This window comes from Notolabrus celidotus, chromosome 17 (assembly GCF_009762535.1).
Source record: "Notolabrus celidotus isolate fNotCel1 chromosome 17, fNotCel1.pri, whole genome shotgun sequence".
Classification (NCBI taxonomy): domain Eukaryota; kingdom Metazoa; phylum Chordata; class Actinopteri; order Labriformes; family Labridae; genus Notolabrus; species Notolabrus celidotus.
The window spans coordinates 1,159,261-1,171,760 of record NC_048288.1 but is presented as its reverse complement, the minus strand read 5'-3'; the positions used below and the strand labels follow the sequence as shown (position 1 = coordinate 1,171,760).

The 12,500-nt window shown below is 39.0% G+C and overlaps 1 protein-coding gene across 1 annotated transcript in view; it reads right to left on the bottom strand.

Moving 5' to 3' along the window:
- Positions 1-12,500, bottom strand: part of rsu1 (Ras suppressor protein 1) — a 75,260-nt gene that overhangs the window by 28,454 nt on the left and 34,306 nt on the right. Inside the window, exons 6-8 of the mRNA XM_034706362.1 lie at positions 10,886-10,968; positions 8,286-8,400; positions 7,842-7,974 (exon numbers count right to left, since the gene is read on the bottom strand). Coding sequence (XP_034562253.1) covers positions 7,842-7,974; positions 8,286-8,400; positions 10,886-10,968 — 331 coding nt within the window. The remainder of the gene's footprint in view (positions 1-7,841; positions 7,975-8,285; positions 8,401-10,885; positions 10,969-12,500) is intronic.

Below are 12,500 nucleotides of genomic sequence, written 5' to 3'. Positions count from 1 at the left end.
AGATGGTCTTTTTGTCTGGCTCACACACAGTCAAACAGAGCAGGGATCAGTTCCAGAGCATGCCTCAGAGCAGCACTTTAAGGCTGCACACTGAGGATTTGCAGCTTCTGCTTCTGAAAAGAAAATTTCTGCCATGGTGCAATCTGCAAAACTTCCCTCTGTGGGACAACACATTTATGCTCTGATAAACTTAAATGTCTCTTAGATATTATATCAGATATTACACATTGAACAAGTCACACCTCAAATCCGGATCAGTGAGTTATTGTTCCCACTGTTTATGTCTGATGTTCCTTCTTTGACTAATTACTTATATATTATAACCAACAACTGCACTCATTAAATCTTTTGACTAATCATGACTGAGCTGGACTCCACAGTAGCAGCAGCAGCAGCAGCAGCAGCATGACCTCTTGATCAGAGGAAGACTAGAGCTGTAGAAGTAGTTCTGAGGATGGGTCACAGTGGACCTGACCTTTGATTTAGTGTCTGTCATGCAGAGGTGGGTAGAGTAAACCGAAACAGTACTCAAGTAAAAGTACTGTTACTTTCTGATGATGTTACTCAAGTAGAAGTAAGAGTACTCATAGAAATAAGTACTTGAGTAAGAGTAAATAAGTACCTAAAAAAAAACTACTCAAGTAGTGAGTAACTTGTGAGTAGTATCATATATAAAATTGTACTGTATTGGAAATGCTAATAACAATGTGAAGTGCTCACTGCCTTTAATAAAGTGACATAAATAGGAAAATGCCAAAATGAATGCTGTTAGGCATGGTTTACTTTCAAACATTAAAGAAAGAGAAGCTGCAATGTCCACAAACTAATGTACCTGCTTTCATTTTTTAAAACAAGCTAGAACTTCAAACTGTCTGAGATGTCATCAGAACTCCAGAACATCAATACTCCAACATTACAATAAAAAATATATCTATGCCTTCCAAACTTTCTTTTTTAACTTTTAACTTATTTTCAGTACATCTTACTTAAAAACAGAACTTGAAAATACTATAACAACTTGGAAGTGTTTAAAAAGGCCATGAACTCAGTCCTGAAGAATCTCTCTGAGGTGACTGTTGGGCTTCAGAAGCAGCTGTTTTTATTAGCATGCTACCTTACTGCTCTTAGAAGTTACTTTAGATTACTGTCCAACATTTCTAACATGTTTTTAAGATTTAATGTTAACCAGTATGATCCTAAGCTTACCTAACTGTACCTCACCATGACATGCTTTTAAGATTTAATATTAACCAGTTTGACCCTTAGCTTACCTAACTGATAACTCACTATAACATGCTTTTAAGATTTAATATTAACTAGTATGATCCTTAGCTTACCTAACTGATAACTAACTATAACATGCTTTTAAGATTTAATATTACCCTGTATGATCCTTAGCTTACCTAACTGATAACTCACCATGACATGTTTTTAAGATTTAATTGTTCTATAAGCTCAAGATTTCCACCGTATAGACAAAGTAAGCATCGCATCATGTGACTGTTTCTCCTCGTCATTTAGAAGTTATGAGAGAGTCTGGATTTTGGGTACAGGGTAAACATGTTCCTCCAAAGGGGACGCAGGTATTACGCAGCCTCTCTCCCCAGCTGTAGGTGGAGGAGGGGGCGAAGCTACTTCTCCGTTCATTCAGTGTTGAGGCTATTTATAGCTCTGGATCAGAAGGAGCTGCGTGAGAGATGGCTGAGTATAAAACATATAAAATGAAGAAAAAAAGGAACGGTAAAAGTAGCGACTGGACAGCCCAATGTAACGAAGTAAAAGTACATATTTTTTAACACAAATGTACTTGAGTAGGAGTAAAAAGTACTCTGCAAAACAAATACTCTCAGAAGTACAATTTTTTGAAAAAACTACTCAAGTACATGTAACGGAGTAAATGTAACTCGTTACTACCCACCTCTGCTGTCATGCTTGACAAATGAAGATATTCCGTCCAAGTGTTCCTGAGATAGCTCTTATTTATGATACAAACAGGAAAGTTATAGGGAGGACTGACATAGGAAAGGAAAACACAATGCTTCTGTCTCCAGCTGCTGATGGATCAGTTATCCCAAAGTTCACCAGGGAGGAGAGGAAAACGCCTCTTTATCAATCAGAGGAGACATTGTGGAAACATTACTCCCACATATATCCAATGTAAGACTAAGGCTGTTACTTCATCAAGCTAATCTTCACACACACATAGCCCTCTACTTCCAGTGTAGCAGGTCAAAAAGGTAAAGACACTTCTGATCCCCGACATGGTGATGTAATGTTTAGAACCATGGTACTTAATTTGGTGTGCATGGCACAGAGGGGAGAGGACGGATCACGGCACATATTGTCATTGACCGCAGGAGTTGAAAATACTGACATTCCCCCAAGATTAACTGGAACTAGAAACGATTGTTTTCATTTTATTAATTTCTTGTTTTATTTTTGCAATAAAAAACCTCGAGCAACTTTGAACCATCGCTCACTGGATTTTTTAATTTTTGACTGAAAGTGTGAGTGTGTGATGTGGATGCCCGTACCCCCTGTGATAAAGACAACAAGCTCAGGGACAAGGTTACAGGACAAACCAGGTTTTTTAAGTTTTTGACACTTCAATCAGAGTTTTGTTTCCCTAAAAGAAAGAAAGAAACTAGAACATATTTGATATTTATGATCCAGGTAGGACTGTCTCTGGTGGAGTAACCAAAGAGCGTCACCAACAGGATGCTGGGTTTTTCTATAGCTCACAAAAATGGCAGTGAATGGAAATGCAAATATTCCCCAAGAGGTTAAGAGGAATATTGAAAAAGAAGAGCAGCCTGTGGCATCATGAACTCATCTTTTTACTTGTTTTTTTTTAAAAGGTGACATATCATGCAAAATCAACTTTTTAATGGTTCTCTACATGAAATCTGTGTCCCTGTCTACAAACCCCTGAAAATGAAAAGAATCCATTCTGCCCCTGTTCTGATTTCTCCACCTTTCTGTAAATGTGTGCTGAAACCAGCCGTTTCAGACTTCAGTGTTTTTGTTACGTCACAACAATATCCGGTCTGTCACGGAGTCAGAGCTTGGAGCTTGTTCAGCCCATAGACTGTATAAAATAATACTGAATCCCTCCTCTGTTTTCCATTCCCTGCACACATGTGTGCTAACAAGGAGCTTAGGAGGGAGGCATGCTAGTTGTAGGCTGTCTTAATAAACACAAAGGTCGCTTTTACTCCCCACGTCTGCAGATTTGAAGATCTAGTGGATGATTTTTAGTTTTCATGGAAAAGTGGTAGCGCTAGTTAGCATAGCCACATAGCTACATGTTCGTAGCTGTGTACCAAGACACACGTCTACATACTGACAAATAAAACAACAAGAAACACTAAATCTGTGACCAATCCTTCAGAAAGGTCCTGCTGCAGGCACCTCTCCGTCAGGATCAGATTCTGGATCAGATTCAATTTTTGAGCAATAAACTTTAAAAGACATGTTTTGGGGACCTCTTAGACAAATATATTTTGATGAAAACAGCGTAATATGTCACCTTTAAAGCAGAGAGAGCTCATGTCTGTGACATCGCCACCACAAACAGGAAGTGTAAATGACCCTTTAAAAAGGTAAAAGGGTATTAAAAAAATGTGCTCATATGAATGGTTTAAGTTTCTATTATTTGTGTTCATTGTTGGAATCGTTTTGGGGCTCTTATTTTGAAGGCTGGGTTTGCCACTGGGCAACAGCTGATAAAAGTAAACAAATGTTAGCACTGTTTGAAAGAAAGACGGTACAGAGAAGGATTGTGTTAGCGTCCCGCTTTAAATTTGGAATAAGGAACCGTTTTTATTGTCTTGGTTTGGTGGAGGCGTTTAATGACGTGTTGGTGTTTGTGTTGATACTTTTTCCTTTCAATGACATGAAGTGTGATTGCGGTAGCCGCTCACAGCTAACTTCTTGTTGCTTTGTTAGCCAGTCCGGTAGACCGGCCTCATTTTGCGTTGGCTTTGTTTTGTGTGTTGTGTCTTAAAAGTCTTTATAGTATCACTGATTCATTGTGTTGTGTCTTAATGTCTTTATAGTATCACTGATTCATTGTGTTGTGTCTTAATGTCTTTATAGTATCACTGATTCATTGTGTTGTGTCTTAATGTCTTTATAGTATCACTGATTCATTGTGTTGTGTCTTAATGTCTTTATAGTATCACTGATTCATTGTGTTGTGTCTTAATGTCTTTATAGTATCACTGATTCATTGTGTTGTGTCTTAATGTCTTTATAGTATCACTGATTCATTGTGTTGTGTCTTAAAGGGGACATATCACGCTTTTTTCATCAATATATATTGGTCTAAGAGGTCCCCAAAACATGTCTTTAAAGTTTATGCTCAAAAAAACACTTTGAAGTCAGATTTTGGTCTGCCTGAAAAACCCTCTTCTTCAGCCCTCATCAGAACACTCTGTTTTCTCTCTGACCACGCCTCCTCAGGAAGTGGATGTGCCTCGGCTCTCCAGCACGTTGATCTAATGTTTACATGTTGGCTGAATATACACGGCTGCTCAGAGATCACGTTACTTCAACCCTCTGAATCTGATCCTGACGGAGAGGCGCCTGCAGCAGGACCTTTCTGAACGATTGGTCACAGATTTAGTGTTTCTTGTTGTTTTATTTATCAGTATGTAGACGTGTGTCTTGGTACACAGCTACAGCTAGGACATGTAGCTATGTAGCTATGCTAACTAGCGCTAGCACTTATCCATGATAAATAAAAATCATCCACTAGATCTTCAAATCTGCAGACGTGGGGAGTAAAACTGACCTCTGTGTTTATTAAGACAGCCTACAACTAGCATGCCTCCCTCCTAAGCTCCTTGTTAGCACACATTTGTGCAGGGAATGAAAAACGGGGGAGGGATTCAGTATTATTTTATACAGTCTATGGGCTGAACAAGCTCCGAGCTCTGACTCCGTTACAGACCGGATATTGTTGTGACGTAACAAAAACACTGAAGTCTGAAACGGCTGGTTTCACACACATTTACAGAAAGGTGGAGAAATCAGAACAGGGGCAGAATGGATTTTTTTCATTCTCAGGGGGTTTGTAGACATGCCAGGGAAACATATTTCAGGTAAAGAACCATTAGAAAGTCAATTTTGCATGATATGTCACCTTTAATGTCTTTATAGTATCACTGATTCATTGTGTTGTGTCTTAAAAGTCTTTATAGTATCACTGATTCATTGTGTTTTTGGGGTTTATCTCTATTATGTTTGGTTTATTTAGTTCACAGCAGTTACAGGTTTGCACAGTTTTAACAGTATTTGGATCAATTATCAGCTCAATGGTTTCCATATTGAAATTCTTTTACCTTGTCTTGTGTTTATGTAGTGATTATTGTCATTTCTTTGGTTATGGTGATGTTTACATTTGTTTGTTTTTGTCTTGTCCCAGCTCTTACTGTGTGTTTGTTTATTGACAGCACAGAAACTAAAGCAAATAAAACGTATCTGTTGAGAGTGAAACAGCTCGTTCTTGCTGGGGCTGCTACAGTAAGTGTGTGGTGTAGCGGTCTTATTGAATCATCTTGTGTGTGTGTTCAGAGGATTGTGATGTTAACAATTATCCTGATCCGACAAGGACGTTTGGTAAAATCAATAAATGTTGAAATAACAGAATGACTTCCTGCAGGCTTTTCTCTGTGTATTACTCCAGGTTCATATATTTATATATTCCACAGTTCCCTGTGTCTGTGTTAAACTGTGCTGATCTCTGATCAGTCCTACAGCCCTTAATGTAAGCAGATACTTTGTCTGGTTTAATCCTGTTTCTGCTCACAGACTGCATTCATGCTGCAGGGTGATGATTCGTCTGACTCAAGGGGCGTGTCCTGTGACATCATTGCAAACTAGGGATGGGGATTTCAAGCCAAAATACTATTTGATAATGACTGCCCCTCCCCCCACACACACCTGTCCCATTAACAGCCCGTGTGTGTGTCAGTCTTGTTAACCAGCAGCAGGACGAGGTGCTGCTAGTGTGTATTACTGACAGCACTGACAGCGTCTGCCTCGATCTTTACATCAGTGTTTCTGTGACGCAGCGTGGCGTGTGTTTTTACATGTTACAGCCATGATCAGTCTCTGGAAATATGTGTGTAGTACTGTGGTATTCAAAAACGGAGAAAATCGCTGAGACTTGTAGCTAATGTTTTCTTCTTCTTTTGCTATTTAATGCAGTTAGCATTCTTCTTCTTCTGTTATTTGATGTGGTTAGCTAACAGCTTTAAGACGCTGTATAGCCACCGTCTGGAGGGAATACTGTATTACAACCAGGCACCGGTCAAAACAATAAATAATTAAAGCCGCAAGTGGCGATGAACGGGCACTCGCACACCCGCAGCCGCCGCCTACGAGAGCCGCCGCCACACGTAAACCGTCGCCTGATATTTGCCACCGCATGATGCGAAAGCAAGATCTGAGAGTATATACTGGCTTAGGTGGTGCAAATGTTCCAAGTTTTTAAGGAAACCCCAAACTTCAGAGTCTGCCACGCCCACAATTTTTGTCTGAACAGAATTCCTTTAACAATAATTTAATCGTCAATATGTCTGCTATAGAATGTGCCTTGTTTGGACTGAATTGGAGAAAAGCCCTAGGAGGAGCTCTCAAAAGTATGCATCCTTATTTGGGCGTCATTCTTCACATTCAAAGCTGTATGTGCGTTTGATGCCCCGCCTCAACGCCTGCCACGCCCACATTTTTTGTCTGATCAAAATTTGTTCTGATAATATTTTCTCGTCAAGGTGTCTACTATAGGTTGCCCTTGGTTTGGACTGAATCGGAGAAAAGCTCTAGAAGTTAATAGCGAAAGTATGCACCCTTATTTTGGCCCAGTTTTTCATGTTCAAAGCTAGGTGGCACTCTTCCTGTTGAGTTTGGGATATGGGTGCAAAAGGCTTTTTTGTGCGTCCTGATGCCATGAATATGCGTAAAATTTTTCAAGCATGTAGCTCAAAATAACCCCTATGGGGAGGGGTTTTTGAAAACTGTAGGGGGCGATAGTGAGCACATTTTTTCAACTTTTTTTGCAAAACTCATAAAATGTCGCAATTTTTCCCAGGACTGACGAGTGTGTTGGATGAGGTGAGATCACGTGCATTTTAAAGTCACAAAATTCCATTTTCCGACGTTTTTTTTTATGCCCCGCCCCAAACTCTGCCACGCCCATAACTTACGTCTGAACCGAATGCCTTTACTTTGTATTAACCATCAATGGGTTTACTATAGAATGTTCCTAGTTTGGACTGAATCGGAGAAAAGCTCTAGGAGAAATTAGCAAAAGTATGCACCCTTGCATGGACCCATTTTGGCCCATTTTTTCATGTTCAAAGCTAGGGGGCGCTCTTCCTGTTGAGTTTTGAATATGGGTGCCACTGACTTTTTTGTGCGTCCTGATGCCATAAATATGTGTAAGATTTTTCATGCATGTAGCTCAAAAAACTCAATGCGTAGGGTGTTATCTTTACCTCTTAAGGGCCTTACAGAATTTTTTTTTGCTAAACCTATAATAACTTGCAATTTTTACCAGACCCGATGATTGTGCAAAAATATCCGCGCTTTCATTCACGTTCAGGGGTCCAAAACTGCAATCTCCTATAATAATAACCCCTAGGGTTACAATAGGGCCTTCGCCACCAGCGGTGCTCGGGCCCTAATTATACTTTTAAAATGAGAAAATATTCAAAGTAACTCTTCGATTTTTAATAAGTGAACGGATATTCGAATATTCAAAAATCATTGCCCATCCCCTCTAACACACTGAAGTACGTTTGAGTGTAAGTGTGTGATTGTGTCTTATTACTTACTACTTGTAGGTCTCTGAGCGAACATATTCAAAAACATGGGAGACGCCCAGCTGGAATTGGTCTGCTATGGGGGTGACCCAGGGGTTATTTTCAGCCTTAAACACCTGTTTAGGTCCAGTCAGATCCAGATTACCTGCAGACAAATGGACCAAATCATTAGACTCCCAGGGCCCAGGGGTCTAGCAAAGATCTCCATCAGATGAAACAGGTGAGGAAGGAGCTAGGTGTCACATGACTGCACATTCGGTCTCAGCAGATGTGTGTCTAACATGAGTCTGGTCCTGCTGGAGGTTTCTGCCTGTTAAAGGAAGTTTGTCCTTGCCACTGTAACTAGCTAAATACCGAGTCTTCTTGTATGTAAATTTAAACATTAGTGTTTCGTGTGTGTGAGTCTTCTAGAACGTTAAGTTAAACATCAGTATCCAGTGTGTGTACGGTTTGTACCGAGTTCAGGGGGCAGAACAGTCAGTCTGTTTCCCTGGATGTGGAGCTCCTTGAGCTGAGCCAAATCCCCGATCTCCTTGGGCAATGAGATGAGATCATTATCCCTCAGACTCAACTGGAGAAGCAAAGAAAGAAAGAACAGGACAAACTTATTAACACTCAACACGTACAATCATACTGCTCTTATTTGTTTTAATGCAGAACGCCATTAAAGACATCTATCTTTTTAAATTTAGCTGCTCCCCAGACAAATCTAAATTCACCACACTGAGATGTGCTGGTTTCTTTTTAAGGGGTCAAGTCTACTACACATGTAATTCAATGATAGAAACATGGACACCTGACACTGAAGGCCTAAAAACATCATTTTAATAACACTCTATTAATGTAAAGCTGTCTGCTTCCATAAACCAAGCTTGTTTGAGTGTTCAGATCAAATCAAACACAGTGGTAGAAACCAGTATACAGTCCCCTCCAAAAGTATTGGAACAGTGAGGCCAATTCCCTTATTTTTGCTGTAGACTGGAAACATTTGGGTTTGACACCAAAAGATGAACATGAGACAAGAGATCAACATTTCATCTTTTATTTCCAGGTATTTCCATCTGGATCTGATACACAACTTAGAAGATAGCATTATTTGTAAAGGAACACCACATTTTTAGGTGAGCAAAACTATTGGAACAGATACACTTCAAATACATTAAAGTGAATAAGACTTCATATTTTGTTGCAAATCCTTTGCTTGCAATAACTGCATCAAGCCTGTGACCCATTGACATCACCAAACTTTTGCATTCTTCTTTTGTGATGCTTTTCCAGGCTTTCACTGCAGCCTCTTTCAGTTGTTGTTTGTTTTGGGGGGTTACTCCCTTCAGTCTCCTCTTTAGCAGGTAAAATGCATGCTCTATAGGGTTTAAGTCTGGAGATTGACTTGGCCAGTCTAAAAGCTTCCACTTATTGCCCCTGATGAACTCCTTTGTTGTTTTTGCAGTGTGTTTGGGGTCATTATCTTGCTGCATGAAGAAGGATCTCCCTATCAGTTTGGTTGCATATTTCTTTAAAATTGGCAGACAAGATGTTTCTGTAGACTGCCGAGTTCATTTTGCTGCTGCCATCATGTGTTACATCATCAATGAAGGTTAATGATCCCGCTAGCAAAAAGAATAGGAAGGCCAGACTGGATTTTGCCAAAAAGTGCAGAGATGAGCCTCAACAATTCTGGGACAAAGTTTTATGGACTGATGAGACAAAGATGAACCTTTACCAAAGTGATGGAAAGGCTAAAGTTTGGAGAAAGGAAGGATCTGCTCATGATCCCAAACATACAAGCTCATCTGTGAAACACGGTGAAATGTCATGGCTTGGGCTTGCATGGCGTCTTCTGGGACGGGATCATTAACCTTCATTGATGGTGTAACACATGATGGCAGCAGCAAAATGAACTCGGCAGTCTACAGAAACATTTTGTCTGCCAATCTTAAAGAAATATGCAACCAAACTGATAGGGAGATCCTTCATCATGCAGCAAGATAATGACCCCAAACACACTGCAAAAACAACAAAGGAGTTCATCGGGGGCAAGAAGTGGAAGCTTTTAGACTGGCCAAGTCAATCTCCAGACTTAAACCCTATAGAGCATGCATTTTATCTGCTAAAGAGGAGACTGAAGGGAGTAAACCCCCAAAACAAACAACAACTGAAAGAGGCTGCAGTGAAAGCCTGGAAAAGCATCACAAAAGAAGAATGCAAAAGTTTGGTGATGTCAATGGGTCACAGGCTTGATGCAGTTATTGCAAGCAAAGGATTTGTAACAAAATATTAAGTCTTATTCACTTTAATGTATTTGAAGTGTATCTGTTCCAATAGTTTTGCTCACCTAAAAATGTGGTGATCCTTTACAAATAATGCTATCTTCTAAGTTGTGTATCAGATCCAGATGTAAATACCTGGAAATAAAAGCTGAAATGTTGATCTCTTGTCTCATGTTCATCTTTTGGTGTCAAACCCAAATGTTTCCAGTCTACAGCAAAAATAAGGGAATTGGCCTCACTGTTCCAATACTTTTGGAGGGGACTGTACATATTCAGCTTGAGACAAGAGGTCAATAAAACTGACTATAAATACAAGGTTAGCTAGATAAATCACAGAGTCTGTACATGAAAACGGAAACAGTTAAACATCAGAATCAGAAATACTTTATTTATGATTCTGATCAGAGGGGAGGGAAATTCAGTCATTACAGAGCTCTTATAAACAGTATGTAAGAAAGTCAAAATATTAATAGAAGAAGGAATAAAATAAGATATAAATATGAATAAAATAAAATACAATAGAATAAAGTAGAGTAAAATAAAATAGAATAGAATAAAATAGAATAAAATAGAATAAAATAGAATAAAATAGAATAAAATAGAATAAATCAAATAGAAAGGAATAGAATCGAATAAAATAGAATAGAATAGAATAGGATAGAATAGAATAGAATAGAATAGGATAGAATAGAATTAAAGAGAATTGAAAAAATAAATAATACTAAAGTATATAGAGAAGCGCAGAATAGTTAGAATTAAACATCAACAATGCCGACGTTAGCTTACTATCTGCAACTTGGTCAGCTTCCCGATGTCTGCAGGCATGGCCTCGAAGTCATTATCGCTCAGATAGAGAGCACGAAGAGTGGCTGCAAAACAAGAACCTGTTAGTCAGCTCATTAACAACACACCTCACACACTGCAGAGACTGACCTACACAGACCTGCTGCTCGATGGTAAGACCACAAGGAGCTAACAGGTAGTAACATGTAAGCATATTGTATTCCATTTATCTGTGACGATTAGATTTAAAAGATATTGATTAGGTGTTATAAATATAAATAAGATTTTCAAAAACTATTTGTCTATGCATGAGGCTTTAGGGGGTCGTCTTGATGATCAGGTAGGCACCTCAGGGGAAAGTCTATGCACTGTGGCCTAGAGACAGAACCAACGTCACCCCACATCCCAGTGGTCTCCGTCTAATATCTTGTCTGTACTCTAAAGAACTTCCTATTGACAGCTTAAACTTTCTGTGTTTGGAAAAAGGGTCAGTGAAGCCATAACATAAAACCCCAGTGAACTGGAGTGTGAAATATACTTGAGATCAAGTCTGTGTATATTTGTGAAGCTCACACAAACATCTGGAACAGTTTGGATCAAACATATAGTTTTAAATTTAAAACATTCTCTTTTACTTGTGGGATAACTGAAGACGTGAGTTTGTCTTTAGCACAGACTTCATCTGGTCTTCAGAATCTAGAAGTGAACCTTATCAGCAGAGGTGGGTAGTAACGAGTTACATTTACTCCGTTACATGTACTTGAGTAGTTTTTTCAAAAAATTGTACTTCTGAGAGTATTTGTTTTGCAGAGTACTTTTTACTCCTACTCAAGTACATTTGTGTTAAAAAATATGTACTTTTACTTTGTTACATTGGGCTGTCCAGTCGCTACTTTTACCGTTCCTTTTTTTCTTCATTTTATATGTTTTATACTCAGCCGATCTCTCATGCAGCTCCTTCTGATCCAGAGCTATAAATAGCCTCAACACTGAATGAACGGAGAAGTAGCTCCGCCCCCTCCTCCACCTACAGCTGGGGAGAGAGGCTGCGTAATACCTGTGTCCCCTTTGGAGGAACATGTTTACCCTGTACCCAACATCCAGACTCTCTCATAACTTCTAAATGACGAGGAGAAACAGTCACATTATGCGCTGCTTACTTTGTCTATACGGTGGAAATCTTGAGCTTATAGAACAATTAAATCTTAAAAACATGTCATGGTGAGTTATCAGTTAGGTAAGCTAAGGGTCAAACTGGTTAATATTAAATCTTAAAAGCATGTTATAGCTAGTTATCAGTTAGGTAAGCTAATGATCATACTAGTTAATATTAAATCTTAAAAGCATGTCATGGTGAGTTATCAGTTAGGTAAGCTTAGGATCATACTGGTTAATATTAAATCTTAAAAGCATGTCATGGTGAGTTATCAGTTAGGTAAGCTAATGATCATACAGGGTAATATTAAATCTTAAAAGCATGTCATGGTGAGTTATCAGTTAGGTAAGCTAATGATCATACTAGTTAATATTAAATCTTAAAAACATGTCATGGTGAGGTACAGTTAGGTAAGCTTAGGATCATACTGGTTAACATTAAATCTTAAAAGCATGTTAGAAA